Genomic DNA, 27,754 nt, shown 5'->3' on the forward strand with positions numbered 1-27,754 from the left:
CATGAGTATCTTCCATATTTGCCACACATTTTATGTCCTATACGGGAGATAGAGGTAGTGGCTGGGGAGAGAACCAGCCAAGCTTAGTGACTAATATGTCACCCTTTGTGGCCTGGGATTGGGTTTCCATGCTATTTCACTCCATCTGCCTTTGTAAATGGCGCTTCAGTGCCTGTTCCCAAAGTCGTGTTCCAAGGATCTTTCTCAAGGCTCAGAGATGAGCAGTATAATGCAATAGGGCCTCTGAGGACTCAGTTTGCCAAGTCCAGTTCCCAGCTCTGCACTTCCTCGCCGGGACCATAGACTAAACTGTTATTCCACTTTTACTAGAATCAGCATCTAAACTTGTGGTCCCAGCTCTGATAACTTTTTCTCCCAGGAAGTGCTTGTTGACACCATCCTTGCACCCAACTGTGGGATTGAGTGTCCCTCCTTGGTATTTTCCATAGCCCTTGTTCTTCCCCCATAACACTGTGTAACACCAGGCTTGAAACCAGGGATCATGTCTGCTTTGTTTTTTGCATCTGGAACAGAACCTGTCACAGAGAACGTGGACACTCAAAACATAGTTGTTGCATGCATGCATGCATGAATTAATGAATGATAGAGTAGAATACGAGAGCCTCTATGGTCTCTGCCATGTTCAAGAGCCCAGACACTAGTAAAGGCACCAAGGTTTCTATTACAGCAGCAGGAGAAGACAAGACTAACAGTGATAGGAAGAGGTGGTCAGGATCCTCACTCAGGTCTGCCTGCCCCTAAATCCCACCCATGCCTTACATGTCACAACACATTAGTGTTCTGCCTGTGAAAGGCTTTAGCTCTCCTCTGGTCATCCAAATGATTTTCTGTTTTGGAAACAGAAGTCATCTCTGCCCTCCCCTTGCTCAGTCGCAGCAGCCCACTCACCAGATTCCCTCACCCAAAATGCATGGAAGAGTTTGTTGCAATCACTGTGGCTAGCGAAATCCTTACCTTCTTTTAACCTGTCAAAAATGAGAGCCGTGTGTTATTCTGGGTTTTGCTGAGACCAGCACAAGGCCCAACGTCCCAGTTGTCATAATTATTTCTCATTTTATCACATTTGTGTGTTATTCGGCTCTGGACTCCAGAATGGGGCGAGGTGGGCTGGTAAAATGGCAGTGGCCCTCATTGTAAATACTTGAGACCAGTCCATTGACCAAGGGCCTACGGTGAACCTACTTCTCTGTTATGCATAGAATACCCTTACGTATATAAGGGATGGCCTAGAAACATTTCAGCTATCTGTGGACAGGTCCTCTTGTCCTGTAGAGAAGTGCACCACATTTTGCTTTATTTAAAAATTTTTTATTAGACAACTATTAGTCTAGAAGTGGGGGTGGCATACAAGGAAAATATGACATGCATGTCTTCCTCAAAGGACATTATGTTCTGGTTTGATAAAATATTTATATTCCCATTTTATGAACTGTTCTCCAAAACAGAAATCTCTGATCAAATAGCTCGGTAGGAAAATGTTAGGTTGAATCATATAAAATTACCACTATTTGACTATTATTTATCTACAAAAATGGCAATTTTGATTTACAAAGAAATGGTCCAACCCAGTAAGTAATAAGTTTCAGAAATCCTGTATCCTTCTCTTGGGAATTCAGCTGAACGCTCCGCCAAGTCCTGCAGTGCAGAAAAACTTGCTTAATTTTAATTCACTCGATGTATGTCCCCAAATTTCTTCAACCTGGGATTTTTTAAATTGTTTTGCCTAACACTTTTAATATCTACAAAATACATTACAGGAAATATTGATAATATATATTTCCTTCTATTCTATCATTCATTCATTCATTCATTCATGCAACAACTATGTTTTGAGTGTCCACATTCTGTGTGACAGATTCTGTTCCAGATGCAGAAAACAAAGCAGACATGATCCCTGCTTTGTACCCTTAGTCTCCTGGGATTGAGTTTCCATGCTGTTTTGCTCCATCTGCCTTTGCAAACGGTGCTTCAGCACCTGTTCCCAAGATCATGTTCCAAGGATCTTCCTCAAGGCTCAGAGATGAGCAGTATAATGCAGTAGGACTTCTGATGACTCAGTTTGCCAGCTCTGCACTTCCTTGCTGGGACGATAGACTAAGTACAGAAACTGTCATTATTCCATGTTTACTAGAATCAGCATCTAAACTTGTGGTCCCAGCTCTGATAACTTTTTCTCCTAGGAAGCGTGGGGTCAAGTGTCCCTCCTTGGTATTTTCCATAGCTCTTGTTCTTCCCCCAAATTACTGTGTATCACCTGGTCTTGAAAGGATTCATTTCCTACTGATCTTTCCCCCATCAATACCAGACACCCCCTAAATATAGTATAGCACTGCGTCCTTCTGTACAGCTGCACATGATTGTCCCTCCTTTCTGCCTGGCAAATTCCTTTTCACACTCAAAACCTCATTCAGTGGATCTCCCTCTTTGGGGACTCCTTTCTGACCCTCACCCAGAAAAGAGAACAATTCCCTTCTCTGAGCCAGGGGATCCCTGCCAAGCCAGTCCTGAGAGATAAGAGAGACCAGAGCACCTTGGGCCAGGCCTCACTGGGGTTTCACCTAGTTGGTAAGAGCTCAGCCAAGATGCTCCTCTTTACTCTGGCCCAGATCATAAAGTTATAGTGAGGACCACTGCCATCTTCTGAATACAAATCATGCTTTGTAACTCAGGTTGGGTGAGACAGAATACACAGTTTATGACGTCTACCTGGATCTTATTTGTGTTTTTGTTTTCCATACTGAATTATAATTTAGTCTTTACTTGTCCATCTTCCTCATTAGGCTGTGGACTCCTCTGGGTTAAAGAACAGGGCCTATTTATTTGGATATCTCCAGAAACTCTCCTAATGTCTAGTGGATCCTTGAAAAACACTCTTTCTTTCTTATAGTGTCTATTTGAATTAATATAAAGAGTAAGAAAACAATGAGGTGCTAGATTCTGGTGGAGAAGCACTTACAATGGCTGACCTGAGCTGAGAGTCCTCGAGTAAACAGGAGGCTGAGGAAGGTCTTTATGGGAGAGGCAGTGCAGCATGGGAATAGGGAGGTGACAAGGGGGACTCCTCCAGAAGCTTCGTCAGAGTCTGTCCTCAGGCAATCTGGGTCTAATATCCTCTTCCTTGTTGGGATCTCCACTGAGCTCTGCTCTTCAAAATTCACCTTGGAAAATGAAAATACCAATTCGATAGCATTTGTCATCTATCAAATTGGTAAAGTTATTTTTTAAATGATAATACATCGCATTTGGGAAGATACATGAAAAGGGATTCCTTTTTAAGCTGCTTGAGGAATATAAATTAGCACAACTGTTTCCACATTTTGTTTCCTTACTCAGGACTAGCATAGGCCACATTTTGTTTCCTTACTCAGGACCTAGTAGAACCATCAGTGAAAAAACTTCGCTGACCCCAGTGCTTCCCAGGACTACAGGCGAGAATTGCTGCAAAGCCAGCCTGGAGTGTTCAAGGAGGAGAGACAGAAGTTGTGGGGCAATCCCCCCGGGGGTGAGACTCAGTTTCTAAGACCCTAACTGAGACACTGTGTCTCATCCACATAAAAGTATCATCATGTCCGGCGGGTTTTAAGATACGAGTCTGAAGTAGAATAAGCATGGTGAGGACATTAATCTTGTTTTGCCACATAGAAAATGTGGGAGCACAGCCAAATTCACTCAGGCTTGGACTTTAAAATGGGTGTCATCCCCAAAGGCATTGTGGACAGAGTGTTCCTCATTATTTAGGGGTCACCAGACAGACATGGACCGTGCTGGGGCATCACTCTCTGCAAGCCTCCCCCACCCCCAAGTTTAGGATCGTTTACCTTTGAAAGCTAAAATTGGAGCATCGGCGCTCAGCACAAAGGCTCTGTTGGCATAATTAATAATGCCGCGTCCTTGTGTGCTGTGTGATATGAATTGTGTTGCTAATTATATTGTTATGAATGTGGTTTAGAGTATTATTAATGCAGGAAATATCAATACTTAAAAGCTTTGCTGGCAGTGAGATTTTTGCTTTAGCAGGCATGAGCTGGCCTGTAAGCATTAAATACTCTCTTGCTTAGAGGCATTAATCTGTACTCCCTTTGAATACATTTAATTAAAAATTTTGACTTCCCAGTAATTGTTGTTTTTATGTAACCCCAAAATGAAATTTTACTGGAGGTCAAGGTCTTTTATATAAGCCCCCATCTGTCCAGCCAGGGTGGCATCCCTCAGACAAGGCCGCCAGTGGTGTCAGGGAGATGGTGAAGGGGGCCAGCCTCCTCTGTGGGAGTCTTGCTCTCCTGGGAAAAGTTTCAGCTTTATGAATAAGAATAAAACCAAGTTCAGAGTCAAAAGGAGGAGAACACCATAGAGGATATGATTTGGCTCTGTCCTTTGCTATCACTTTCTTAGTACTCGCTCTTGAGAGTCCATTTCAAACTACTTTGGAGCCCACTGACCTGGGTTCCGAAGTTTGCTCTTCTTAAATGAGCAGATACTTTCACACATATGATTTTTCCTTCTTTCCTCAGATTTGAGGGGTAGCTGATCCTATTTGCAATTTTTACAGACATGAATGGTTTTATAACTTCAGAAATGGTGTGTGGATGGGCAGGAGAGAAGGCACTGTATTCCAGAGCTCAAATACCTTATCTTAGGCAAACCTCATAACAATCTAAGACTAGGCATTGTTACCCCCATTGTTCTAATGCTGAGGCTCGAGGACATGGAAGCCTCACCAGGGTAACATTTAGTTGGTAGGCCCCAACAAGGATTTGAATTTGGGTCTGACTCTAAGGCCCAAGCTCCTTCCTGGCTTCTCACAGGGTCAAGTTGGTGACTCTTCGATCTAGGGTAACCAAATGTCCCATGTGAAGGGGACTGAAGGCTTTCATGGGAAATGGGACTTCCAGTTTTAAAATCTGGGCCAGTCCCAGGCCCACTGGACCAAGCTAATCACCCTAATTCCATGCCATCATTCCTCATGTTATTCCATCTTCCCTGATGACTACGATCAAGAGTTTATCCCAGAGAGGGGATTGGAGTCTACTGACTGGCTCCCCCTGTAGGAAGTGGTTGACACCCAAGGAACGTCAAACTTACATGGAGGGAACGGTTTGCCACCGTGAAGAGCAGAGCTCTTCAACAACAAACAGGACCCAGAAAGTCACACTAACTGGCCCGTGGAGCAGCTACCACCAGATGCTGGTCCCTCCGTCAGAGAAGATTCCTCCAGCATTGGGTTTGGGGAAACATAACAGTTATTGTTAGTGCAAGGTGTCATGGAGACATATAAACAGACCTGGGCTATAGAGTGATGGGGGGGGGGGGAAGAAAAGCAATGTTTATCAAATGTTCCCCTGTCTAGAAAATTTGCAGCTGATTTAAGAAGCCCTCTGCGTACACACCAAAGAATTCCAGGCTGCAAGACTTTACTAATAAAGTTGAAAATATGCTAGTATTAATATAGCTGGCACTAAAAAATAGGAAGTAAATGCCTGCAAGTTTGTCAGCTTATTAATCATTCCTTTGTAAGCGGTGTTTTTACTTTCATGGCTGCAACATCTAATCACAGTTCATTGGCTAAAGGCCAGACTCGCTTTTGCGTTGGCATATTACCATGTGCTGTGGTTCTGTGCTTCTTGTCCACTTATTAATGCTGCAAACTTCCTACCATTTAGTCTAAAAATCGCCTCAGTTCTGTGAAAAACACTGCATTTCTGTTTTAGCCATGGTAGAGAAACATGGAAGGGGGTGGGTGTATGTGTGTGTGTGTGTGTGTGTGTGTGTGTGTGTGTGTGTGTTTGTACCTGGAGAAAACATGGTGTTGCCTCAAATTCATAATTTGTTATTCTCCTGAAGCCTTCTTTTTGGGCATCCTGAAAATTAAAAGAGAAAAAGTAAAACGAGGAGTGGAGAGAGAAGGGTAAAGAGAGAAGCAGATTTTTTTCCCCCAGAGCCCTAGCTATGCTTAATCTCTGTTTATTTTTAGTGCACGAAATGATCATGCCAAGCTAGAATGAAACCCCAGAACAGCCTTTTATTAGAACCTTTTTTCCCTAAATGAAAACTGTGTGGCACTCCTATTCGGTCCTATTCTGCTTTCCTTCATCAGTTTGGACTGCAAAGTGGCCATGGAAAAACGACTGATTGGAATATTTCCTCATATGATGCCTTACGCAATGACATCCTTTTTGGGTGCTTTTGGACAGAACATTCCTAGATAAAAATGATTCCAACGGTAAGGTTTTCCTCAACCACATCCCTGGTTTGAATGTCTGTCTGTCTATTAGCCATTCCAGCACTCAAGCATGGATGACACAGTGATGATTTCTCTAAATCCATGATTTATTTTGCACCCAGAAGAACTCGAACAAGACAAATAGCCTTTGAGAAGCCACATGAACCTCCGGGAGCTGCCAAGGACACAGGTGAAGAGTGATAGGGGACGCATTTCATAATCACAAGGAAGAGCAGTGAGAGCGATAAGGTCTCATTGCTGCACAAACAGAAAAAGTGAGCAGCTTGCATATCAGACATATCAGGTGTTCGGATTTGACGCAGAACTCCTGAATAATGTGCTGCTTGCCTTTTGGAGAAATTAAGAGGAAGGAAATGTCATTCTGCAGCTTCACACGAGATAGGGAAGAAGGATGGTAGACTGGGAAATTGTCGTTTCCTAGGCTGCTTCCGAAAGATATCGCTGGGAGCAAAGGGTTCCAGGGAGGTAATGGAGGAACTGGGCGGCCCAGAGCTGGCCCCAGAAACGAGGACTTGGCAGAATGCTTTTTAATCAGCCTTGGTTTCAAAACCATGTGCCAAAGGAAGAGGTTAACAACTTTGCAATAGTCGAGGGTAGTGGAGAGAAGGTGAGCTTTGGAATAATTCGTCTCTTTAATTGATGTTTATTGAGCACCTGCTATGTGTTGAGCACATTTGTGGTTCTACAATTAAAAGGAGTTATGCTCAAATCTGGCTCCATTAACTTCTAGTGGATCTGGGAACAAAGCACTTAGCTTCTCTAGAACTCTGGTGGTAGCCTCCTGGAAATGGGGATAATAGGTCCTAACCCCCTTGTTGTGAAGATAAGATGAGATAAATTACGAATGGTGAGTCACTTAAATCTCACCAAGCCTCAGATTGCTCATCCGCAAAATGAAGATAGTAATACCTAAGTCATAGAGCTATTGTGAAGTTTAAATGGGGTGCCAAACCCCCCAAAATAATAGATGACCTTTTTAGGTGCTGGCTCAGGTGAGTAAAAGTCAAGGAAGAACAAACTTTGAGAGCGTTTCTGTGGGGCAAGTGGGAACTTGTCATGTTGGGAAGCTTCTCTAGGCTTTCAAAACAAGCTTTTGTCATGCAAAAAATTCCAGAAGAATGGAGGAATATGGTGACCCCACCCCCCATTCTGTCTATGTTCATACCAAATGAATATGTGCTTTTAAACCAAAATGATCTTGGTACCTCTTCAGGACTTAGGGCATTAGGTTCTGCCTCAGATCATGAGGGATATGGAGATGGACCCCACTTGCAAGGTACTTATTTTTCTTAGTGGCCAAACTGAGATTTGCCCACACATAACAGCAGAGCAAAACAGAAAGTCCTGGATGCCATGGGAGAATTTCAGGTTGCAAGAATTTTTCAAGTGCTAGCAAAGAGAGCTAAAACCAGACTCAAAGGAAAGAAACTGTCTTATTTGTTAAGGGCAACAGCTTACCAAGTGTCACAGTGTGGTGGAAAGGACAGACCCTGAGCAAGAAGAGAAAAGACCACAGTTCCCAGGCTGAACCCAACTCAACAGGTGGGATCAGGCAGAACCTCCTGAACCCTATGAGCTCCATGATTATAAAAATATCCAAGAGATTTCCAGCTTTCAAGAGTCTGTAATTTTAGGATCCTTGTGCTATCTGTTTTATAAATAATTTGAGAATCTGTGACTTCATCCGAATGCAGCGGCCTAGAGTGAACTTGTTTCTTATTTCTTGCTGGAGGGTTTCCACGTTAGTTCTGCTAATTGGTCCTGGCAGCTCCCACGAAGATGCCCACCCCAAGCTCCTCACTGTGTCAGAGGGTCTGAGGAACCCATTCTTTCTCATGTCTAAGGATTCAGCGCCAAAGAGGGCAAGGTCAGGCAGAAGTCCACCATAAAACTCCCTGAAACACACATGCACACACGCACACACACACACACACACACACACACACACACACACAAGAAGAAAGGATGGAGGGTAAAGCTCCTGCTTGCTGGATCGATTTCATGACTAGAACAGGAGCAGATTTTCAATCATCCTATACAGATCTTCTGTCAAGGGCCCGGGGTCCAGGGATGTTCTCAAAGCACAGAAGTGAAAGGAAAACAATTAGACAAACACATGAAGACAGATAAGGAAGGAGAGCTTCCAATGTGTGTAACTATAGATAGATGAAAGAAAAATAAAAACAGGACCTACAGTCTGTGATCCCTCTTGAGACTTTTAATACTCTCTGTAGGAAAACAAGCAGAGTAAATTTAGAGGCGATGCATACTCAAGTTTTCATGGTACCCCAGAGAAAAAGTAGCAAAGGGGAGGGACCCTCAGCACCTAACAGCTCTGCTGAGGAGGAAGGAACAAGTGGCCTGCTCTACCTGCAGCCAGGCCTCATCAGTCTTTTTAAACTAAAGTGTCTGCATCGAGACTAAGAGGACATTTCCTTCATTCATTCATTTACTCATTCACTCATTCATTCAAAATTAATTTGTTTTTATGCTTACCTACTAAGTGTCAGCTTCTGATGATGTAAAGGTGAACAACACTCCTCGCCACCAGGATCCCAATCTTGTTAGAGAGGCAGCTTGTTATAATGTTGGATGATGAAGATGTGTTCATAAGCATGGGGATATAAGTTAAGAGAAGGAGTAACCACTTAGTTTGGGGGCTAAGTGCAAAGAAGTCAAAGCTAAGGAGTCCCTGAAAGCTCTGTAACTTTGGACCAGTTGCCTACCCTCTCTGGTCTCCCTTTCCTCATCTGTATGTCTGTGTAGTTAATGTGCTGGAAGATGAAGTGAGAAAACCCACGGGAGGCACTAAGCCCACTGTCCGGTGCCTAGTGAAGCCCGGGCACGAGTCATGATTAGAGGTAGTGAGTGATTCATTAGCAAGCTGCTTAAAAAAGTTTTATGATCACAGTTTTCCTCCCTCTTGCAACTTTTTCAAGGAAGTCTTCATGTGACTGAAGAGTTGAAACACGGCTTCCTCGGGTCTTCGTTTAGACTCCGCTGTTCTGAATCAACTGGAGTAGATGTGGACATGACCCTCTTCTCCCTGAGTTTGCTAACACTTGATTCCAGAGTAGAATCAAGCTTTGTCCGTAATGTCTTCACCTTCATAAAGTCCCCACACATCTGTTCTTTTCCCATCTTACTGATCTCCTTACAGACTTCAGATTTCTCTTCATGAACCACTTCTTTCCTCTTAAATCTTCCCTTCTCCTACTATGCACATCCCTGTACCTTTCTGGTTTCATGTCAGGTGGCACAACACTGACTTATACCAATTAAAAAACCTGCTGCCCTCCCAACATGTGCATGCTTGAATACCCACCTTTGCTAGCTCCAGGGCAATGCAAAAATAGACTAGACCTTGTCCTCAAGTTGCTTACAAGTCAGTATCTCTCCATTCTCAGGAGACCCCAAATGTTGGCATTCCCCTGCCCCAAACCCTCCAATGTCTTCCTGTCCGCCTCAGACAAAAGGCCAACATCCTCCTAATGACCTTCATGATCTGGTACCTCACAGCCTCTCTGAACTCATCTTCTCCCCTGTCTCATTCTCTCCATGGCCACCATACTCCTCTCCTAGATGTTTCTCAAAGCTCCCAGACCTTTGCCCTTGCTGTTCCTTCTGCTCAGAATGCTGTTCCTTCTGCCTGAAATGTTTTTCCCCAAATATCTCACTTCCTGGCTTCCTCTGAGATTAAGATTGCCAGATTAAATACAGGACTCCCAGTTGAATTTAAATATCAGATAAATAATGAATAAATTACTATTATATTTATTATTATAATAAATTATTTTTATTGTCTGAAATTCAAATGTAACTGGGCATTCTATATTTTTATTTGCCAAATATAACCTCACCGTCTGATCTTTACTCAGATGTCATCTTCTGGGTGATTGTAGTCCTTTTCTATTGCTGCTGAGACAAATTACCAGAGATTTATTATCTGACAGTAGACTAGAGGTCTTGGCATGGATCTCACGGCATTAAACTCAAGGTGCTGGCAGGGCTGTGCTCCTTTCTGGAGGCTTTAGGGCAGAATCTGTTTCCTTACCTTGTCCAGGTTCTAGAGGCCACCCAACGTGCCTTGGCTCATGACCCCCTTCCTTCTCCAAAGTCAGTAACGTCATATCAGGTCCTTCTCATACTGCCATCTTTCTCACTCTCGGATACCCTCTTCACTCTTAGATGCTCTTGTGATTATATTGGACCCACCTAAGTAATCCAGACTAATCTCTCCTTCTCAAGGTCAGCTCATCAGCAAATTTAGTTCCCTTTGCCATGTAGCCTGACACATTCCCAGACTCAAGGGATTAGGGCACGGACCCCTCTGTGGAGCTACTCTTCCAAGCAGTGATTTTAGCCAGAGCATCCAGATTCTCAATCCTCCCAACTTCAACATGTCCTACCTCCCTTCCCTGCTGGCGTTCCCTGCTTGCTTATCACTAACGTATATCTCATGCTTATTTATCTGTCTCCGTCACTGGAATGTAGTTGCATTAAGAGCAGTGATTTTCTTTATTTCTGTTAACCACATCCCCAGCACCTAGAACACACAGGGGGCACATAGTACAAGTTCAGTTAGTATGTGTTGAATGAAAGAGTGAACAAATGAATGAATCCCAATCTCTGCCAAATCCATTTTCATACGGTGTTGCCATTGTCAACACGAATCCTGCTTTTCACCAATCTCACTTCTATCCCTGGGAGGAGATATGGCTGCTGATACAAGGCTCCACGGACACACAATGATCACGGCTGGCGGGAGCAATTGAGCAGCTGAGCGCCACATTACTGAGAAATTGCTCCTTCCTTTGTGTCGGAGTGGAGCTGAAGGGCTGTTGCCTGGCGGAAGCTCCCAAGAAGGCAGGCAGGTAGGCAAGCATTCCAAACATAGCCGTGCACCGGGTACTCAGGGCCAAGAGAAAGACGTTCCTATTCCCACACTGACTATAGCCCAGAAATCCTCCCAAACAGCGGCCGTGGGGATGCTGGCCCAAACCCCAGAGCACAATGCTGTCTTTAGCAGTCTTGTGGGTATTTACACCAGGGCAGGAGGCAGGCGTAACCATGCAGTTAATGTTCAGGAGGGATTATAACTGCACGAACAAGACAGCCATGTTCCTTGGAAACTGTCACTGACAGCTCCCAAGGACCATATCCAAATTCCCTTACTCGCAGTATTAAGATTATCAGGCCCCATTTATATATGCTAGTGTTTAAATGTTACCTCACTGCAAGTACACAGTCTCTTGGTTCCTTGGGAGAAATAACCAGCATGCTACAAATGCTACCTATATTCCGGTGAGGAACAGCGCCGACAAGTGCAAACGCCCCCAGCACTGTGATCAACAGCACTTAGCTTGGGGGCAGTCTCCACAGCTTGAGACTCGAAGCAGCCAACGTTTGCCTTTGGGGATATTTGGTGCTTTTGTTTAGCCAAACGCATCAAAATACTGATGATGCTTTTCTCATGCTTAGGAAATGTGGATGGAAGAAATAACAGTATGATATTTACCATATATTGCAGTTCAGCGTCCATACTGATGGCGCTGGTGGTGGCACATCCCACACAGTATACTTTGGCCTACATCAGTCTCGCCTCTCAGCTCTGCCTGTAGGCCGGAAACTGAGGCCCTGACAAGTCTAACCACTGCCTGCCTCGCCACTGTAGCTGGCTCTCTGAGTCCATTATGGGTGACCTCCAACACCGTGTTCTCTCTTGCATTCACATCTGTATTCCCTCTGCTGCAGATGTTCACCCAACCTTTGTCCTAGCTGCCTCTTCTTTCACCTGGCTGACTCCTAAGTCATCTTTTTAGGTCTCAACTTAATTATCAGTTCTTCCTGGCAACCTTTCCTGACAGCCCTTGCCTTCTCCTTTAGCGTTGCCAGCCCATTTGGGAGTCTCGTTTATCACCTGTCTCCCTTCTGGGAAGGGAGGCTGTGCCTGTGATGTTCACCACTGCATCCCTGGTACCCAAGTAACTATAGCCATGCCGTGCATGAAGCAAGAGCTAACCTATTTTCTGATGTCGAATCACCTATTTGTTTTTGTTGTCCATTCTGTCATATTCATGTAGCCAAGCATTCATTAATTCCACAAACATTAGATCTGTTGCTGGATGCTAGGTAATATAACAAATAATAATAAAACCATAGGACACAATCCAGCTTTCTAGTTCTTTACAGTCTAGTGGAGGACTGGCAGTGTTACGTGTTAACTCAGCTAGGCTCTTGGCTCCGTTCGCTCAGGCTGCCTGAACAAAACACCATAGACTGGGTGGCTTAAACAACAGAAATCTGTTTTCTCATAAATCTGGAAGCTACCAAGTCCAAGATCATGGTCCAGTAGAGACCTCTGGTGAGAGCTCTATTCCTGACTTGCAGATGGCTGCCTTCTTGCTGTGTGCTCACTTAGCCGTTCCTCAGTGTGTGCACAATGAGAAAGAGCTCTCTGGTGTCTCTTCCTCTTCTTACAAGGCCCCAGGCCATCAGATTATGGTCTCATTTAACCTTAATTGCCTCCTAAAGGCCCTCTCTCTAAATACAGTCATATTGGGGGTTAGGCTTCAACATGTGAATTTGAAGAGCCACAATTCAGTTCATAACAGCTACAGTGCCAGTTACTTAATCAAATGCCAATCTAGGTTTTGCTATGAAGGTATTGTGTAAGTATGTTTATCATCTATAACCAGTTGCCTTGAAGTAAAACAGATTACTGTTCAATGAGCTTCGTTCAAGCATTGAAATTTCTAACAGCAAAACTGAGGTTCCCTGGAGAAGAGGAAAATCTGCCTCAAGACTGAAGCATTGACTCCTGTTTGAGTTTCCAGCCCATGGAAACTGGATTTCAGATTTGCTGTCCCCTATGATCATGTGAGCCAATCCCTTAAAAATACATACAAGCATGCACTGCCTGTTGGTTCTATTACTCTAGAGAACCGGAATACAATAAAGAGACAGTGTCTGCCAGAGGCCATTTAGTAACCCTGAGTGACCGGTCCTCACTTTCACTGTCTGACTGTCTGAAAGCACACCATTTGGTCAATAAATAACAGTTTTTAAAATTGGGAAATACAAATCAAAACCACAATGAGGTACCACCTCACACCAGTCAGAATGCCTAAAATTCACAAGTCAGGAAATGACAGATGTTGTCAAGGATGTAGAGAAAGAGGAACCCTCTTGCACTGTTGTGGGAATGCAAACTGGTGCAGCCACTCTGGAAAACAATGTTTAAGTAAAACTTTAAAAAGTTAAAAATAGAACTACCCTATGACCCAGCAATTGCACTACTGGGTATTTACCCCAAAGATACAAATGTAGTGATCCCAAGGGGCACCTGCACCCCAATGTTTATAGCAGCAATCTCCACAATAATCAAACTGTGGAAAGAGCCCAGATGTCCATCGACAGATGAATGGATAAAGAAGATGTTGTATATGTACAATGGAATATTATGCAGCCATCAAAAAAAAAATGAAATCTTGCCATTTACAATGACGTAGATGGAACTAGAGGGTATTATGCTAAGTGAAATAAATCAGTCAGAGAAAGGCAATTATATGATTTCACTCATACATGGAATTTAAGAAACAAAACAGATGAACATAGGGAAAAGGAGGGAAAAGTAAAACAAGATGAAATCAGAGAGGGAGACAAACCATAACAGACTCTTAATCATAGGAAGCAAATGGAGGGTTGCTGGAGGGGAAGGGGTGGTGGGGATGGGGTAACTGGGTGATGGACATTCAGGAGGACATGTGACGTAATAATGAGCACTGGGTGTTATATACAACTGATGAATCACTGAACTCTACCTCTGAAACTAATACACTATATGTTGATTAATTGAATTTAAATTTTTTAAAAAAGAATTTTTAAAATTTATCTGAAATTTACTCATAGCCTTCCAAGTGACAGACAGCACTCCTTAGATGTTTGTTAATCATTGTGGAGTATTTCCAGGCAGATATTTTCTCTTTCCTTTGGAAACACTCCAGCTATGATGCCGTAGAACTTAGAGATGCTGGTAGAACCCATGGATAGGGTATCTGAAGCAATGGCCCAGTGGTCAGGACAAGTTATTTCTAGGAAAGACATATTGACTAAACATTTTAGATGTCTGTTATATTACCAAAATCTAATTTTTAGGCTTTGTGCATATATGAGTCTATAAACACACACACACACACACACACACACACACACACACACACACACACATAGGGCAGGGAACATCTATACAATTTCAAGTACGTCTTGACAAGTTTCAAAATGTCTTCCATGAAGCCCCTGCCACCCTCAACTTGGTTATACACCCATCATAATAAGCATGCATATGGTAGGACCTAGGTATATACTTTAAGTGGATTTTATTGTTTCTCCTAACAACCCAATTAGTTAAGTCCTATGGTTATCCTGACTTTCTGGAAAGACCAAGAGATTGAGTAATTCATCCAAGGTCGCTCAGTTATTAAGTAGCTGGGATTTGAACCCAAGCCAAATTTGCATGCTTAACCCCACTGCCTAAGATGCCCTCTTATACCTGAAGTCCTTCATCTTTTATATATTGCCTAATTTCTTACAAACCATAATGTCAATTGGAGTCTATCCAGGGGAACAAAACCCCCACCAGGTAATTTAGGTAGAGGAAATTTAATATGGCAGATTATGTACAAAGATGTTGGAGCTGGAAAAGCAACCAGAGGAAGAAGAGGCAACCCTAAGATTAGCAACTGCCACTCCAGGGTACAAAGGCAGGAGGCATTACTGTCAGGTCACCTGGTAGAAACTGGGACCATAGTGAACCTATGGTGACAGCTGTTGGAGAGGTCATCTGAACCAGAGAAGACAAGAAATACCCTCACTTATTTCTTTACTCGTGTAGTAGATTGAAGAGTACCCCTCAAAAACTCATGTTCACCTGGAACCTCATGGTGTGACCTTATTTGGAAATCTAGTGATCAGGGTCCTTATAAGAAGAGGAGAAGACTCAGAGACATAGGGGAGAAGGCCATGTGAAGATAGACATTGGAGTGACGTAGTTACAAGCCAAGGAACACCAAGGCTTGCCAGAGTCAATAGAAGCTGGGAGAGGCAAGCGAGGATTCTACCCTAGAGCGTTTGTAGGGAGTGTGGCCCTGCCAGCACCTTGATTTCCTACTGCTAGCCTCCAGAACTGAGTTTGTGGTACTTTGTTATGGCAGCCCTAGGAAACGAACTCAACCCACTTCCCTCCAATCTCCCCTGGTGCCTCCAACTGGCCAAACTTCATCCAAAGCAGGTTGGTAAAAGAGCTGGCAAATAGTGTGCAGGGGTCTGTCCTCCGCAATACAGAGCTGGAAGGAAGGGGTGGCTCTAAGAGTGAATAGACAAATAACCAGGGCACTATGGAAAGGGAAGCCCATACCAAAGGACACGGTAGAAAAATGAGGTCCCCAGGGTCAGAAGGAAGAGAATGTACTTCCAAGGCTTTGAACTGTCTGTTCATTGGCCTGACAAGTACAGCAGAAACACTGAAGCCTGGCTAGTCTGATGGGGCCTCTGTAGCTCAGGATAACAGCCCCAGCCCTTCTCTCGTGGGGCGGTCAGAAAAGCAGCCAGTGGTCACGTAGAGGAGTCCTTTCTGGGAGCCTCAAAACTAAGATCAAGGCATAGATATTGAAATGCGTGTGCATGGCCTGCTCATTCCAGCGGAAGGACGGTTTCTGAAGCGGCAGCTCCCATGGCAAAGCCAGCTCCTCAGCACCACCACCACCCCCTCCCAGAGCAGAAGAGGGCTGTCTGTCTCCAGGGTTGGATGTGATAACTTTCCGCAGTAATCAATTTGCAAAACAATCGAGAAAAGGCAAAGGCTCCCCTGGTTGAATCTTCAGATAAAAAAGAGGATGTTTTGAATTTGACAACCAATCTACCTTTAATCCTATCAGGAAATAAACCCAAATCATAATCTGATGTTTTAGAATTGCATCGCTTCTAAGGGAAAGCATTTCCTTCCCTCTTGTTTTTCATCCTCTGAGGCAGAGTGGGTTTTACTCCAGTGGATGCCTGTTATTCATTCTTATCTGTTTCTAGGTGTGATTATCTATTTATTTTGCTTTGTTTTGTTTTTCTTTTAGATTCTGTGTATCTTTCTATTGTTTTAGTGGAAGATCTCTTTCTGTGAGGTGTTTCTTAATTAGGAGATACTCCTTCACCATAGATAAGAGTTTTGTTTCTTAATCACCCCCAACACTCTGACATCTTTTTAATTCAGATTCAGCCAGAGGAGTAAGGTACTGGAGAGGGCAGGGAAAGAAAGAACTCTGGTTTGTGGATTTGAACATATTGTATTTATCACTGAATTCTAAAAATGGATTTTTATTAGCGACATTAGCCATTGAAATGCAACGTAACTGTTGGCCTAATTACCATCCCTTGGAGTATTATATCTAGTGACCCCCTAAGTCTCAAGGAGACCAAATGATTTACTCCTCAGTAGCTAACCAATCACATCACGCATTGATCTCCTGGCTCAGTAAAGAGCCACCGATGCAACCAGGATTTATCATAATACCAATTTCCATCCTTTGAGCACTGACCTTGTTCCAGGCATTGCATTAAGTATTTCCATATGTTGTGTCAAACTATCAAGAGATAAGTATCATTATCCCCATTTTACAGACAAGGAGATTCAGAGAGGCTGCAATGCTTGGCCAAGAACACACCGTTCATAAATGGCAGACTTGGGGGTTTGAACCCCATGAATCTGGTTCCAAAGCCTGCACCACTCATATATGACCTAAATCTCTATGTAGAGGTCAATACCGTGTACAGGGAGCAATATGAAAACAATGAGAGCCTTTGAACTTGGTATAGCAGCGATTTAAGCCACTCCTATTTAGAGAGGTAGACAACAGAGCAGTTAGTTGCTGAGAACACAGCGTTGGAACCAGGCAGACTTGACTATGAACTTCTTTGCCCTTCAAATGGTTGTAAAACCTTGGCTACATTATAAGAATCACACTCTCAGCTCTAGGTGATTTAATAGCTGTGAGTTTGAGTTTCCTCACCTGTAAAAGTGAGCCAGGACCTGGTGAGGGTCAATGATACAGTATATGTCAGGTACATACTCCAGGGACCGGCATAAGTTAGGTACTCCATGGTGATTATTAAGTTACAACTCAACAAATATTTGAGTGTGCCTAATACGGTATTAAATAGAAGGGAGAGAAAAGAGATATATGGCTTGCTGTAGATAAGATGAAACAAGTCCACAAGAAAGGAATATTCCCAATGCAAATATCAACACTGGGCTGTACCTAGATTAGTAATAAGTGCAATAGAAGCAGGGTTCCCTTGTGGGCGGGCATGGTCAGAGACAGATGTGGGCTTTGAGCTGGACCTTGGAGGACATTAATGGTCATATTGGTGCGATTCAAATGTGGTTTGCAGGCCAGTGCCAGACTGTAAACTCTTAGTGGTCCATGACAAGACGAGGAAGCTTGCTCTGGAATGTAAATCAACTACACTGTTGAACACCTTGCTTAGTTCATCTGACTTTTTTTTTTTTTTTTTTTGACATAAGACTTCTCAGTGAAGGAAGCAGTGAACGAATTATACTCTGCCTCAAGCGGCTTCTCCTGTCACAGAAACACAACAAATAGTTTGCAGATCACCTACGTTGAACAGCAGCGGTTTAGAACAGAGGTCAGCAACCTTTCTGTGAAAGGCCAGATAGTAAATATTTTCAGGTCTGTGGGCTATAGGAACTCTGTCACAACTATTCAACTCTGGTGTCATATCACAAAAGCAGCTACCAACATTAGGTAAGCATGGCCGTATTCAGCCCACAGGCCATAGCTTGCCAACCTCTGGTTAAAAGGGCCGGGAAAGAGGGGAGGTCTTCTAGGCAAGAAGAACAACATGAACAAAGGCCTGAGCTGGTATTGAAATAGTAACCTCAGGCAAGCCTATATGCAAAGATTAGGTGGCTCAAGCTCAGAGGATGTCATCCATCATCCAGAAAACATTGAATCAAAATGTTGCCAGTAGACAGGACCTAGGTTTGGGAGTTAGCCAAATGCCAACCCCAGGGCATCAGCTTTTTCATAGGCCAGAGCCAACTCTGACAAGCATCACCTACTTCTGGAATTGGGTTTGGGCAAGGAGTTGAGCAAGAAGAATAAGTGTGAACACATAGGTAAGGAGAATCAAATTTCTCCAGGAGAATTGTCAGATGAAAACAAAGCAAAACACAATACTGTCTACATTTACTAGGTCCTTTGTTACTATGAAAAGTCCCAGGATGAGCTGAGATCTTCCTGTCTGGCCTGGACATAGAGTAATTGGGTACATGTATGTGCATTTGTGCAAAACCTTCTGTACAGGGGAGGCAATCTGTTATTTATCACATGGACAAATACATCACTTCTAAGCTTCCAACACAAGGCTTGATTTGTCTATTAGGAAATGACTCCTTGCTGTAAATCTGGCCAATCTGTTTATTATCCACCCACCCACCTATCCATCCATCCATCCATCCATCCACCCACCCACCCATCCATCCATCCATCCACCCACCCACCCACCCATCCATCCATCCACCCACCCACCCACCCACCCACCCATCCATCTTTCCATCCATCTATCCTTTTACTCATTCAGCAAGTTGCTGTTGTAGTTCCAGGTTTTGATTCCATACCAAAGGGTCAGTGCTGGGGGCCAGAATCCCAGAAAATGAAGTCAGAAGCATAGGGGCATCGACCTAACTTAAAATTCTCACTAAATCTGCAGAAAGGTGTACTTGCAGCTTTGCTGGGATGGGCAAGATCTTTTTTGGGGATCCCAGATGGACCTGGCAGGAACTACACATTCAGGAGCTTCATACTCAAAATGAGGTCTCAGGCCTTGCTGACTCCTGCCCCTTCCACAGTGTTCTAGAATTCCTCCTGCTATCCCCCAACACCACAGCAGGAGGAAGCCAAACTAAGTGGCAGCCCTGGGTGCAGGCTGCTGCAGATGTTGCAGAAATGCTGGGGCCTTCCTTGTCAGGCAAAAGGACTGGTTCACTGAGAACTTTGTAGCAGGCCCAACTCTGCAGATACAGTTGTTCCTTTAAATCAAAATACTCTATGTTATTATGCTTAGCTCCATTAATATACATTTGACTGATGTGTGTATGCCTCTGTGTGTGTGTGTGTGTGTGTGTGTATGTGTGTGTGTGTGTAGCATGGAGGAAAAGGCATGTAGACTGGTTTATACTTATTACAAACCGGGAACTCTTTACTTTGAGTCAATGGATGGGTATATAAGAGGATTCATAAACCTCCAGATATTTTGTACAGACTTTGAAAGAGAGGCTGCATAGCCTTCCCCAGATTCTCAAGGGGGTCCGAGACCCCAGGGACAGCAGGAATCCTGGCTCCAGAAGGAACTGGCGAGTGACTGCGGGAGCTCACTCCCCCAACCATCTTCCTGATCTCATTTCAGAACACCCCAGGCCTTTGCTGTTGCCAAAATACACTGGCTCGCTGCCTGAGAAGGCAGCCTCTTGTCTGAGGTAGTTCTGCCATCTACAGCACGCAGCCCAGCAAAGCCAGCCCAGCTCTACGGCAGGCTCGTTTGCACACATGAATCCAGGGGAAGCCTGCCTCCCCAGCCTGGGAACCCTCCTCTGGAAGAAAAATGGCTTTGGAGATTCCTGATTAGTATTCAGAGATAGGAACTCCTTTGGGGTGGGTTACAGCGATGGGAAGATATTTTTACATTCAAGGGGAATGGATAAATCCTGAGGATCAGCACCTGAAAAAAGTGCTGCCCCAAACCCAGGGAGGAAACTACCCCCCACAAGAAAGAAGTAGATAATGAGCTTAAGGGTTCTCACAATAAATGCAGCTCTCCCGCTGGTATGCTCCATGCCCACTGCCCTTCTGTGTCCGCAGAGGTCACTTTTGCCATCTAACTTGTCACGTAATGAAAATACTTGCTCCATAAACATGTGATTCCCAAAGATGCTTATGTGTACACCAGAGTCGTTTTCTTAATATGCTTAAATCATTCCAAAGGGGGCTGTATACTTACTGAGGATAGAGATGATGTTATCCTCCTTGTTATGGCCCCAGCGCGCCAAAGCAGAGTGCCTGACCCTTAGGAAGAAGCTCTATAAATGTTTGTTGATTTAAAGGAATAGATATGTCATTTGTCTCACAGTCCGTGCTGTTCTTGCTAATACAGAATCATCATATCTACTGTTTGTTGAACTCTGACGTGTCGGACATATCATCTCAAATTCTCATAATGATATGCAAGATGGGTCTTGTCTTACAGGTGAAACTGAGAGCCAGCACTCTTAAGGGGCTCAGCCAAGGATGCACACCTAGTGACAGAATTAAAATCCATACTTAGACCTGTTGGCTTCTAAGTCTGTGCTTGTTCTACTCCATCCATGTATTTTTATATCCACGGTAAGCCCATTTCTCAAAGATGGGGAATGGGCCAAAGGAAATGGTTGAAAACCTAACTTTGTTATTTTAATTTCAAAAAAAAACAAAACATTTTTCCATCCCTTAGAATTTCCCTGAAACCTCTTCTTACTAACCTAGCTTAATAATAGATGCAAACATCTTCTGACCCTGTCTGAATCTAGCAGTGGTTCTCCTTTGGTGGATAATCCACTCTTATCTCTGTTTGTAGAGATGATGGTGGACTCCTTCACTCTGTTTGGACTGGTGAGCATCAGTGGCTGGGGCAGACCTGAGGCTGTCTTTAGCTTGCACAGACTTTGATTTCCAGTGAGGAATTCCTTATGGAGGAAAGATACACATCGAGTCTTCACAGTGTGGGAATGTGGGGTTAATTGCACAGGAATTCCTCGCTTTCATGGGGTCTTCCTTACCAACATTTTAAATTTCAGAAAGGACTACGAAGTAAGCAAGAAGAAACACAGGACTGAAGATGCCCCATGACTAATCCAGATCTCATTACCTGACAGCCTGGTTCACTAGGGTTGAGTGGCTCTTTGGCCAAAGTGTCTCTTAGGCTCACACTGTACTTGTATCATTCAGGCTTCAAAATCTTGCTCTTTTCTTCCTGAGAAACTGCAATGGGAAAGTGATTACATTTGTCCTGTCAATGGAGTTAGCGGTTTGGGCCAAGTTTAGATCATTGATAGATAAAAAGAGCAGAGAAATTTTTCTAGATGAAGGTAATCTTGATTGTCATGCTTGGGCTTGAGAAGAGAGGAAGAGCATGGGCAAGTGGAGTTAAGTGAGAAAAAAGTGGAGTTCAAACTGGAAACCACGGGGAATTTGCACGTGTCTTGCTGTTTATATGTATCTATCCTAAAGCAGACCTCAAACTTTAGTAGAATGTATCAGAATTAGACATGAGCATGCTTTTCCAAAAGGCAGATTCAGGACCCTCGTTCCATACCCAGTGAAACAGAAGGGGAAGAGCCTGGAAGTCTGCATTTTTAATGATCAACTCATTTGGTTCTGACAGAAGTATTCCTTAGACCATACTATCAGGAACATTGCCATGAAAAGATCTTCCAGTATTTATAAGAACACCTTAAATGCATCCATTCACTTGAGCCAAACCTAGGAAAACAGAGTAAAAAGGCAGTCTGGGCATTTAAAGAGTTCAAGGTCAAGTAGAAGAGAAACTTGGAAGCAGAGGGTTGCAAAGCATGGATGAGTAAGTTCATAGAGCAAGAAAGGGCTGAGTGCCATGGGAGAACTGTCCGGAGGCACCCAGTTCAGCCTGCATAGGGAGAGGTACACGAGTGTAACAGAAGAAGTAACCTTGTCTTCAAGGATGAGTGGGCATTAGCCAAGAAGAGGGGAGGGAAGAATTCCAAGTAGAGGGAACCCAGTGGACCAGTGGACAAAAAGCAGCATGTCCTCTGAGTAATGACAGAAGGGAAAGGAGTGGTAAAAATGATGGGCGGTGAAGGCACATCTGCCTTTTATAATGAAATGCTGTCTTTCCACATGGAAGGATGGGTGCTTTGCCAATATGTGTACAGCTGTGTTGTGGTCTTTGTCTTCTTAGATACAGCACTCTCAATGCAGCAGTATTCTGATGAGCTTCCAACTGAGAAGGAATTCAGAAAAGTTCAAGGCAATCCTAAATGGATTTACCTTCTTGCTCATTCATTAATCTTTGTCATCAGATGTCTTGGACCAAAGTAAACCTGAAAAACCTAGCCAAAGGAGGCAAGAAAGCAACAGTGTACAGAGCCACAGAAAAAGCTCCCACTCTGAACTCATGTTGGCATATGTTACTGACATTATCATTATGTGTAAAATACAAATGAGTACATGAATAAAAATAAAATAGTGTTCATCGTGGACCTTGATAAGAATTAGGATCCAAAAAGTACTTGAAGTTGCCACTTTGTTCTCCACAGTTTAAAAGATGGCTTTCACTGCCATATAATCTACATAAACTAGCATTGTAACTCACAGTGTGTGGTTATACAAACAGGAACAACAGCAGAAACCAGAGCAGAAATCAGAGCATGCTGTGCGCCATGGAAGAGAGCTTTTTTCTTTAACCACAGAGAATCATTTGAATTCAGAATAGAGCTACATATATCCACCCAACAGTTTGTACAGAATGTGTCTGGATGTGTGCGTGCGTGCGTGCATGCGTGTGTGTGTGTGTGTGTGTGTAAATCACATTCAGCTATAATATGGTATTATAAGTAATAGTAAATTAGGTGGGCATTATCAAGTGTTGGTAATATTTCTTTTCCTCCAAACTTGGGTAGAGAAAATCAAAACCAGGGGAAAAAAGAAAAGTACCTTTGAGGTTTCTAATTGTTTCCAGCTGTTAACATTATTTATTGCAAATCATATTATCAAGTAGTGAAACACTGATGTCTTTGAACTTTTTGCAGTTGTGTGTAATACTGGAGCCAATGCAGGAACTGATGTCGAGACATAAAACTTACAACCTCAGTCCACGAGACTGCCTGAAGACCTGCTTGTTTCAGAAGTGGCAGCGGATGGTGGCACCCCCAGGTACGAGCTCGTTCTTCACTCTTGTTCTAAATGCATTTTCTGAGGCCTCTTTGGGGGATGAAGGGATGTGAAAAGGAAGGAAGGAATCATAGATTTGTCAGGAAGACTAGTTTCTTGTGGATATTTGGATGTGGGGATGTTGAATTTGTGAAGTACCAGCATCCTTAGGAATCATCTATAATCTCACTTAGGACCTGAAACCCAGAGCGGTCAATTGATTTATTTAATGTTACCAAGATCATTGGCAAAGCAGAAATCAGAAGCAAGGTTTCCTATCTCCCAGGCCGGTGGCTATTCCACTGGACAAGACTGATGGCTTCTCATGGTCCATTGTTCTTTTGCTCGTTTTTTCTTTAAGAATGATATAAATTATGGGAAGAAAGGGAGGGAGGGAGGATGGAAGGGGGGAAAGGAAGGAAGGAAATAAAGAAAAATAAATAAATAAGTTTGCTCCCTTTTTTAAGATAGATCTAGTATCAAAGGGGACTCTGATCATGAAGAGAATACATAAAAGAGTCCATTTTCCTCACTTCCTTAGAATGCAGTTTAGATACTATAGTCTCCTGCTGGGGCTCTGAAATTACTGCTTCCAGTCATCATTAATTGTCGTTCTATCTAATACATTTTTACTCCCAGGCGTGTGTCGAGCCTCACTGATCATAAAAGCAAAACGTATCCGTTCGCTAAAAATTATTTTTATAAAGAGTAATTATTAACACGAAGCACATAGCTTTCTGAATCACAAAATAGAATGGTCACCTTCCACTGGTAATGGGCCAGGCATTTTTATAGGAAGTGAATATAGCAGATGTAACCAAGTGCATATTTAGAAATCTGAGAAAACGAGCATCATTTTACATAGAATATTTACATCTCTGTCTTAGAGGAATTTTAGACATTTGAAACATTATTTTTCAAACCTATTGAATGTGCTTAGATTATTTTCTCTTTCAATATCAATAAGGCTTTATGGGAAAAAATATTTCACTCAGTGCTTTGAGAACCTATATTTTCCAACATATGCATATATAACATATATTATTTATTAACTAAATCATTCATTCAGTAGTTATTGATTAAGCCCCTACTAGGTGCCAGGTACTGTTCCAGTCACTAAGGGGTACAGCACCGAATGAAACAGTCAGAAATCCCAGCCCGCCCAGACCCTCCATTCTCTTTCTGAATCCTCACAATAACCTTATGAGGTATTTAATATTACTTCCATTTTAAATGTACAGGCCCTGAGATTTAAGTAGTAATTTGCCAAAGACGGTCTCATAGCTGATCAGTGAAGGAGGTCTGTTTTGTCACAATAAGTGCTTACGTCTCCAGAGTTCATGACTCTATGACCTCAGCTACCTGCTGCCAATGGGAGTAATCCAGAGTATGCAGTGTCGGTATATTTCCCCCAAATTTCACAAAAGAAGTACAGATATCAAAAAAAAAAAAAAGTAGCCAATTTTAATTCTTGAGGTAAAGGAAGAAGACGTTTGTCAGGGGAACTGAGTATTTGCTTGACTTTGAATGTGTAACTCAACTCTTCTGGCACCATGAGCTGGACCAATTCTATTTCCTGTTTCCCCAACCTTCAGGACAAGTACCCATAACTCTCTACGGACAGACATGTTAGGCCCTTTGATGAACACCTCTGAACATAAGAGATAAAATATTCATGAAAGAAACGAAATGGTACATAAATAGGAACATAATTCCCTTCTTCCTCAAAAGTCAGGGATAATTTGGTGGACTAGGTGGTCTTTGAAATGAGCCTTAAAGGATATCCTGCCCACTGCCCATCAGAAGCAGCATAGGTGTTTTAAGAAAATGCCAAGAGGCCCTCTCACTTGGTTCCAGTATGGCCCCGGCTCACCTTCTCTCCTTCAGAGTTGGGTCAAGACTAGGGTTAGCAAAAAGGATGCTCTTACATTCCATTTCCAACTGAGTAACTGCCTGGAAAAAAGTTTCTGAACATTTCTCATTCACAAAGCACAGATTAGAATAGTATCTAATTAATAGAGTTGCTATGAATATAAGATAGTCATGACATAGAAACCATGAAGAACATGAAAACATTTGATAAAACTCACTACATGATGTATAAATAAATAATATTCATCTGACCGCACATCACCACAGGTCCCTATGCTTCCAAGAAGACGTTGCCCATCCATCCAGTCCAAAATATTTTCCTGTTTCTAAACAGGACTTTCTTGAAAAGATCTAGTTCCCCTTCATGAATATGCTGGCCCTTGCACACGAAGATATTTTTCCCACAGGAGTGTTGAAATTAGTAGCATTCTTTAAACATCGGGGTCCAAACCATGCAACTTGAGAACCATACTGAGCTGGGGAGCCCTCGGCTGACAGAACTCAGGCTTCCTCTTCTTTGTACTCGAGCATCTCCAGGTGTGATGGTGCTGGGCGTCTACCGGGAGACACGGCTCCTACACAGGTCCACCCCCTTCGCTTGGTTTCATCCTTTCCCTCATATCTCAGAAGCTCCCTCCCTGCCAACCCAAGGGAGCCCAGGGCCCTCCTTTGGCTCTAAAGACAGAACAGTCCAGAGAAAAATGTTTTTCCCAATTTTGAAATGGTAGTGATATTTTTAACTCAACTATAAAAGTGGTATTTGCGGCTGGCCCTTAAAATATATTGATAGATTCCAGACATACAACATTCGTGAAACACAGTAAGACATAAATCATTCTATCTAGATACCAAAGAAGAGGGTTGCACGCATTTTGGGCTAAAAATAAAACAACCGCTTCCTCCCTTTACTCCGCGTACATCTAAAAGAAATGGAAACAATTTAGAGTCTACTCTTTTCAATTCGCAAGCACAGCCTCCTTGGAGGGACAGTATTTTGACCGTCCCCCCGGAACTGATCCCCCATCCATTTTCCATTGTGCAGCAGAACCCACCAGGCAGCCGACAACCAAGCGGAGAAAAAGGAAAAACTCCACCAGCAGCACGTCCAACAGCAGCGCCGGGAACAACGCCAACAGCACCGGCAGCAAGAAGAAGACTCCGGCCGCCAACCTGAGTCTGTCCAGTCAGGTACCTGTAAGTCTCGCTTTTCTTTTAGGCCTGAAATCCTGCCTTTGCCTGTCTCCCACCTGCAGGGGCCCACGTGAAAGCCTCCCTGAGCTGCCAGGGCGTTCTGGGCAGGTTGGGGGTTGGCGGAGGGCAAGGCCTGGGTGGGGGTGGGGGTGGGGGTGGGGGTGGGTTGGGGGTGGGGGAGGGGAGGGGCAGGGGAGGGCGGAGTCCTGCCATGGAAACCTTCCCTCGCAACCTGGGAATTAGAAAGGAATATTAAGAGTCTGTGCTGCGCAGGGACCTGAATTAAAAAGCCGTCAGAGTCACAGACAGGAGATATGTCACTTAAGGTTTAATTAAAATATCACTTAGCAGCAATGCCTGGTGGCATAGAAGGGGCTGTCGGCACCATCACTGGAGACCCCGTGCTCCACTGGAAGCTAGCTCCCGGCGTTCAGACTCCGTATTGTAATTGGATTGGGCCTTCCCGACCTGGGTGTCCCTTCCTATTTTAAGACTCAGGTAATTAACTCCCGGCCACTCAAAATGCAGCTTAGTGGATTCCACTTTACCCATTTCGTGAGCTCAGGGGGAGGGTCGGCCCCTGGTTTGGTCTCAGCTCTCTGGACCTCTTGACCCTTTCTTTCATTTCTGGGTCTTGACAAAGGAAATGGGCCACTGAGAAGGGGGCTTCTTTGAACTCCGAGGCTGACAGCTGACGGGTGTCCCCAAAGAGGGTACACCATGTGGCCCTTTCTTCATCTTTCTTCATCTCCTGTTACTTTTACTTTCAAGTCCTGTCTGCCCAATTCCTGCCGGACTCCAAATCCCTCAGCTCAGTGTCAGACCATTTATAGCTTTCAAATTCCCATGCTCCTCTAAGCATTTCTTGTTCCTTGTCCCCTCCACGATTACTTGTGGGCACTCCTTCTCTGCTGCCCCAGCCACACCACCCTGTCACCAGGCGTTTGACCGTCGTTTGAGCCCCAACACCTTCGTGGTGCTTCATGGATATCCTCTAGACGCCATGTCTTGGGAAACGTGCTCTATTTCTTGTCACTTCCCTCAACTGATGCAATTTGACCTTTTCCCTCTTTCTCACCTTTTTTCCCCTCTTGATCTGTTGTCCTCACATCTCTCCCCTTGTGAGAGTGGACCCTTCTTTCATGGGGATTCTCCACTTCCTTCTAAATGTGTCTTTCAAATGTGTCCCCGACCCACTTTTACCCACTTTCCATCGGTCCGTTTTCTTTGGCTAAAACCAACCCCATCAGTACCTGAGGATCCCCGGGTCCACTGGGAATCTTCTCCTGTCCTCCGTAGACAGAGGGTATGGTTTTCATCCTCACTGCACTAGAAAGAAAGGGTCATGGAGAGAGTGGCCAGCCTGTGGGGAAGGTACCATTTTAAGACCGCTAGGAATTATAGACTTTAAATAATGCCA

General features: G+C 43.7%; 1 protein-coding gene across 4 annotated transcripts in view; it reads left to right on the forward strand.

The window, feature by feature from the left end:
- Positions 1–27,754, forward strand: part of LDB2 (LIM domain binding 2) — a 367,396-nt gene that overhangs the window by 335,144 nt on the left and 4,498 nt on the right. For 3 of the 4 annotated variants that reach the window (XM_028088801.2, XM_028088818.2, XM_088020877.1), the window contains exons 6-7: positions 23,151–23,274; positions 26,186–26,337. In XM_028088801.2, the coding sequence (XP_027944602.1) occupies positions 23,151–23,274; positions 26,186–26,337 (276 nt within the window). The remainder of the gene's footprint in view (positions 1–23,150; positions 23,275–26,185; positions 26,338–27,754) is intronic. The other variant, XM_028088810.2, reaches the window with a different exon arrangement.

Source organism: Eumetopias jubatus, unplaced genomic scaffold (assembly GCF_037043125.1).
Source record: "Eumetopias jubatus isolate StellerSeaLion01/CBP00866 unplaced genomic scaffold, mEumJub1_p1.0 scaffold_2, whole genome shotgun sequence".
In the NCBI taxonomy this organism is placed as follows: domain Eukaryota; kingdom Metazoa; phylum Chordata; class Mammalia; order Carnivora; family Otariidae; genus Eumetopias; species Eumetopias jubatus.